General features: G+C 41.4%; 1 protein-coding gene across 1 annotated transcript; it reads left to right on the plus strand.

Moving 5' to 3' along the window:
• Positions 1 to 2,040: 2,040 nt before the first annotated feature.
• On the plus strand, positions 2,041 to 5,977 carry zdhhc12a (zinc finger DHHC-type palmitoyltransferase 12a). The gene is given in 7 exon segments (XM_055886010.1): positions 2,041 to 2,137; positions 2,381 to 2,508; positions 2,602 to 2,701; positions 2,865 to 3,018; positions 3,151 to 3,228; positions 3,230 to 3,338; positions 5,963 to 5,977. Coding segments are annotated over 7 exon segments (681 nt in total).

Raw genomic sequence — 5,977 nt, forward strand, 5'->3', positions numbered from 1 at the left:
AAATATTCTGGGCCCTCAGGGTTTCCAGCACCAGTGAACTCAGAACAGACACAGCTGTAGGCTATTTGCACAAGGGATAAGCATTTGCTTGACTTGGGCAGGAGCTCACCGGAGCTGAGTACCAGCACCTAAAATGTTCTACTGTTTGAGCTCCTGTTCCTCTTTATAGAATATTAGCTCAAAAGTATTGTGGCACTCCTTTGCATCTAAAAATAAACAGCACCAGCACCCAAAATGAATACCGGAACCTATTTCAGTCCAGGTCAAGCACTGATAAGAAGTAATCAGGTAGGCCTATTTTGTGACGTTTTCACTGAATCAGAGCATGACATTTTTCCCAATCACGCTGAGTGGTTAACGAGGAACTATTGTAATTTTCAATGGATGTAAAAACAGACTTTGTTTGCTTGTTGTTTGAGGTGAAGAAAATATTACTTTGAGAAGCTCCACAGGTCATTAGTGGTGGTGTATTAAGCCAATCAGAAATACTATCAGATCCCCAAATGAGAACATTTATATGTCTACATTTGCACGCGGGCCAGGTAGCCTATAAACCTACTTCTATGTGTGCGTGTCCTTACTCAACATTGACAGGAGCGCTCCAACTAAATTGACAAAACTCAAATTAAATGAAATAAACCAAAACTTGTTTCTCACAAGTGTAGCATAGGTCTGCAAACAATGTTTCTATTCCAACAATAACTGGAAGCCTGGAATAATAATATTGAATGCATTAACAGAAATGACCATAACCAAAGTAACAAACATTGTAGATTAGGAATTAAGGGTAAATATACTACTGGTGATATATGTAATGGGGAATTGATATACACTAACAATCAAACCCAAACAACTCACACAATGAAGTTATGAAACAATGAATGTGCACAAATTGGTGGGAGAGAGCGTGTTCTGGAGAGAACTGCATTGTGCATCTTGGCCACGTTCTGTTATAATCTCCACCCGGCACAGCCAGAAGAGGACTGGCCACCCCTCATAGCCTGGTTCCTCTTTAGGTTTCTTCCTAGGTTTTGGCCTTTCTAGGGAGTTTTTCCTAGCCACGTGCTTCTACACCTGCATTGCTTGCTGTTTGGGGGTTTTAGGCTGGGTTTCTGTACAGCACTTTGATATATCAGCTGATGTAAGAAGGGCTATATAAATACATTTGATTTGATTTGAGCGCATGGTCTATCTGACGTCTGCATTGGCCATGCAGCATTTACAGTGATATGGCCTCAGCAGAAGTCAGGGCATTTATACTTCTTGCGCTTCCCGGAGCAGTGCAGAGCTGTTGCCAAGGAAGTGAGTTTGACAAGATTGGTTGGCGGTAGAAAACACAATGTGGAGCTATACAGAGCCCTCTGCATTGTTACATTTTGTGGGAGGCACATGCCGATGCGGCACGGAGCTCGAATTGGCCTCTGCATGCGTCTGAAGCCTCTGCAATTGCGTTACATCCTCCATATGCAGCTTCTGACCACATTTTCATGAAAGCAGATCGATCTTTTAGTCTAGGCCTCTGCAATGGATTAGTTCCTGAGATGGGCGCATAAAACAATCTTGGTAGACCAACAGCCTAACAACCAAACAATCGACCAGTTGACTAAATTGGGGTCAGCCCTAGTTCATAGTAATGGTTATCAACTGTACCGCAGGGATGGAACATAAAGTTGCAGAAAATAGAAGTTGTGGCGGCAGCTGCAGAAAAGTATTTGGATGTACGAGACTTGGTGTCAAGAGTTACAGGGTGTGTTGACTAGTGGAGTCCAGTCCTCTCAGGCCGGTTTAAATGGTGGAATAGGGTGGTGTTTTTTTTATTTTTATGAGTGTAGCGTTAGATTTGATTTTGTATTTATTTTTTTAACTTTTTTTTTTACTTTCCCCTTTTTCCATGCAAAGTATTATGGGTTAATACCCCAGTCTAGTTGGTGGCAGTAAGGCAACAGTTATTGGATGCCAACCGCCGTTAAACCTCATCGAAGACGAATAACTTTGCTAGCTAAAGTTAGTTAGCTAGTGTTCGACTTCGATTGTGCCATGATGTTTAAAAACGTGTTTCGATTTGGTTGACTAATTAGGACCGTACATGTCATCCTTACATGGGTTATCACACTGATACTATTCTTACAGGACACTGGCAAATTACTCTTTGAGACGAAACAATTTAATTTGCCATTTAGCTAGCTAGCTAACGTTAGCATGCCAGGCAAGACCGACTGGGACACTGTCACATTATGACAACAATAAAAGCTAGTGATAGCTTGCAGGCTAGCCAGCCTTATAATTTAGCCAAAGTGAATACAATAGCAATTTTACCTTCCACTTGTTGCTGTGCTGGATTTCTGTGGTGTTTTGGTGAATTTATATCTCGCCTGTTAAGATATGCAAAGACAAGAGGTGAGTGGAGAGTTTATGCAGCATGTGGTGTTTTCCTTGCTGGTCCTGCTGTCAGTGATGCTGTATTACACTCTCTCTGATGCACCTGGGCTTTGTTCACTCTGTGTCAAGGTGAGCAATATCCTCAACCAACCACCCAAAAACCCTTCTTATAATATGTATTCCTTTCTGCTATTACATTATCGTTGCCCTTGAATGTGTTAGTGTGCTCAGGGCTCAAGTGAAGAATTGGAGATGATACCTCAAAACCCCACTCCTTGTCTGTGCCAGTGTGGCTCCTTTTTACTAACAGGTAGGACAGCGGGTAGATTACCATCCAATTGCAGTTAGATCATTACATGGGGAATAACTTGTATACTTACATTACCACAATCTTAGATCACAGATTAAATAACAAATTGGGTGTGTGTTGTTGTTAGTATGTATGGCTTCTTCTCTCCCCTTGGTCTCAAGCAGCAGCCCATGAGCTAAGTACTGCCAGACCTGTAAACACTGTATATGGGGGTTTGACCATCACTGTCCATGGATAGAGAATTGTGTGGGTGAGAGGAACTACCGCAGGTTCATCATCTATCTGGCTGTGCAGCTGCTTGCTCTACTCTGGGCCCATCAGATTGCTTGGTGAGTGTGGGTGATTTAACCTGAGATGTGTTGAAATGCTTTTGGTCCAACATACACAATGGTTCCCTTGTTGTATTATTGCTGTAAATATAATTTGATGTACTGTTAAATGACAGATGTTTTGTCTTTCAGGTCAGGTTTCCTTTCAGCCGCCACTTGGAAACTGTGGCTCAGTGTGAATGGGTTTCTGCTGGCGGCGCTGTGTGTTGTACTTGGTGGTGGTCCTGCTCCTGGGCTGCCACCTCTATCTGATCTCCATCAACTCCAACGCCTGGGAGTTCATGTCCCAGTTCATGTCCTGCTACCAGATGTGCTACAGAGTAGAGGTCGACCGATTAGGATTTTTCAATGCCGATACCGATTATTGGAGGACCAAAAAAGCCGATACCGATTAATCTGCCAATTTGTTTAATTTATTTGTAATAGTGACAATTACAACAATACTGAATGAACACTTATTTTAACTTAATATAATACATAAATAAAATCAATTTAGCCTCAAATAAATAATGAAACATGTTCAATTTGGTTTAAATAGTGCAAAAACAAAGTGTTGGAGAAGAAAGTAAAAGTGCAATATGTGCCATGTAAGAAAGCTAACGTTTAAGTTCCTTGCTCAGAACATGAGAACATATGAAAGCTGGTGGTTCCTTTTAACATGAGTCTTCAATATTCCCAGGTAAGAAGTTTTAGGTTGTAGTTATTATAAGAATTATAGGACTATTTCTCTCTATACGATTTGTATTTCATATACCTTTGACTATTGGATGTTCTTAATAGGCACTTTAGTATTTCCAGTGTAACAGTATAGCTTCCGTCCCTCTCCTCGCTCCTACCTGGGCTCGAACAAGGAACACATCGACAACAGCCACCCTCGAAGCAGCGTTACCCATGCAGAGCAAGGGGAACAACTAATCCAAGTCTCAGAGCGAGTGACGTTTGAAACGCTATTAGTGCGCACCCCGGTAACTATCTAGCCATTTCACATCGGTTACACCAGCCTAATCTCGGGGGTTGATAGGTTTGAAGTCATAAACAGCACAATGCTTGAAGCACAGCGACAAGCTGCTGGCAAAACGCACTAAAGTGCTGTTTGAATGAATGCTTATGAGCCTGCTGGTGCCTACCATCACTCAGTCGTCTGCTCTATCAAATCATAGACTTAATTATAACATAATAACACAGAAATACGAGCCTTAGGTCATTAATATAGTCGAATCCGGAAACTATCATCTCGAAAACAAAACGTTCATTCTTTCAGTGAAATACGGAACCATTCTGTATTTTATCTAACGGGTGGCATCCATAAGGCTAAATATTACTGTTACATTGCACAACCTTCAATGTTATGTCCTAATTACGTAAACTTCTGGCAAATTAGTTTGCAATGAGCCAGGCGGCCCAAACTGTTGCATATACCCTGACTCTGCGTGCAATGAACGCAAGAGAAGTGACACTATTTCACCTGGTTAATAATGCCTGCTAACCTGGATTTCTTTTAGCTAAATATGCAGGTTTCAAAAATATATATTTCTGTGTATTGATTTTAAGAAAGGCATTGATGTTTATGGTTAGGTACAGTCGTGCAACGATTGTGCTTTTTTCCGCAAATGCGCTTTTGTTAAATCATCCCCCGTTTGGCGAAGTTGGCTGTCTTTGTTAGGAAGAAATAGTCTTCACACAGTTTGCAATGACCTAGGCGGCCCAAACTGCTGCATATACCCTGACTCTGTTGCAAGAGAAGTGACACCATTTTTCCTAGTTAAAAGAAATGCATGTTAGCAAGCAATATTAACTAAATATGCAGGTTTAAAAATATATACTTGTGTATTGATTTTAAGAAAGGCATTGATGTTTATGGTTAGGTACACGTTGGAGCAACAACAGTCCTTTTTCTCGAATGCCACTGCATCAATTATATGCAACGCAGGACACGCTAGATAAACTAGTAATATCATCAACCATGTGTAGTTAACTAGTGATTATGATTGATTGATTGTTTTTTATAAGACAAGTTTAGTGCTAGCTAGCAACTTACCATGGCTTCTTACTGCATTCGCGTAACAGGCAGGCTCCTCGTGGAGTGCAATGTAAACAGGTGGTTAGAGTGTTGGACTAGTTAACCGTAAGGTTGCAAGATTGAATCCCCGAGCTGACAAGGTAAACATCTGTCGTTCTGCCCCTAAACAAGGCAGTTAACCCACCGTTCCTAGGCCGTCATTGAAAATAAGAATGTGTTCTTAACTGACTTGCCAAGTTAAATAAAGGTGTAAAAAAAAAAAAAGAGGTCACTTGAGGTCATGCCACAGCATCTCAATTGGGTTGAGGTCAGGACTGACTGGGCCACTCCAGAAGGCATATTTTCTTCTGTTTAAGGCATTCTGTTGTTGATTTACTTATTTTTGTTGTTGTCCTACTGCATCACCTAACTTCTGTTGAGGTTCAATTGTCAGACAGATAGCCTTACATTCTCCTGCAAAATGTCTTGATAAACTTGGGAATTCATTTTCCCGTCTGATAGCAAGCTGTCCAGGCCCTAAGGCAGCAAAGCAGCCCCAAACCATGATGCTCCTTCCACCATAGTTTACAGTTGGCATGAGGTTTTGATGTTGGTGTGCTGTGCCTTTTTTTCTCCACACATGGTGTTGTGTGTTCCTTCCAAACAACACAACTTTAGTTTCATCTGTCCACAGAATATTTTGCCAGTAGCGCAGTGGAACATTGAGGTGCTTCAGACGTGCAGCAATGTTTTTTTGGACAGCAGTTGTTTCTTCAATGGTGTCTTCCCATGAACACCATTCTTGTTTAGTGTTTTACGTATTATAGACTCGTCAACAGAGATGTTAGCATCTTCCAGAGATTTCTGTAAGTCTTTAGCTGACTCTAGGATCCTTCTTAACCTCATTGAGCATTCTGCGCTGTGCTCTTGCAGTCATCTTTGCAGAACGGCCACTCCTAG

Source organism: Salvelinus fontinalis, chromosome 28 (assembly GCF_029448725.1).
Source record: "Salvelinus fontinalis isolate EN_2023a chromosome 28, ASM2944872v1, whole genome shotgun sequence".
NCBI classification, from domain to species: Eukaryota; Metazoa; Chordata; class Actinopteri; order Salmoniformes; family Salmonidae; genus Salvelinus; species Salvelinus fontinalis.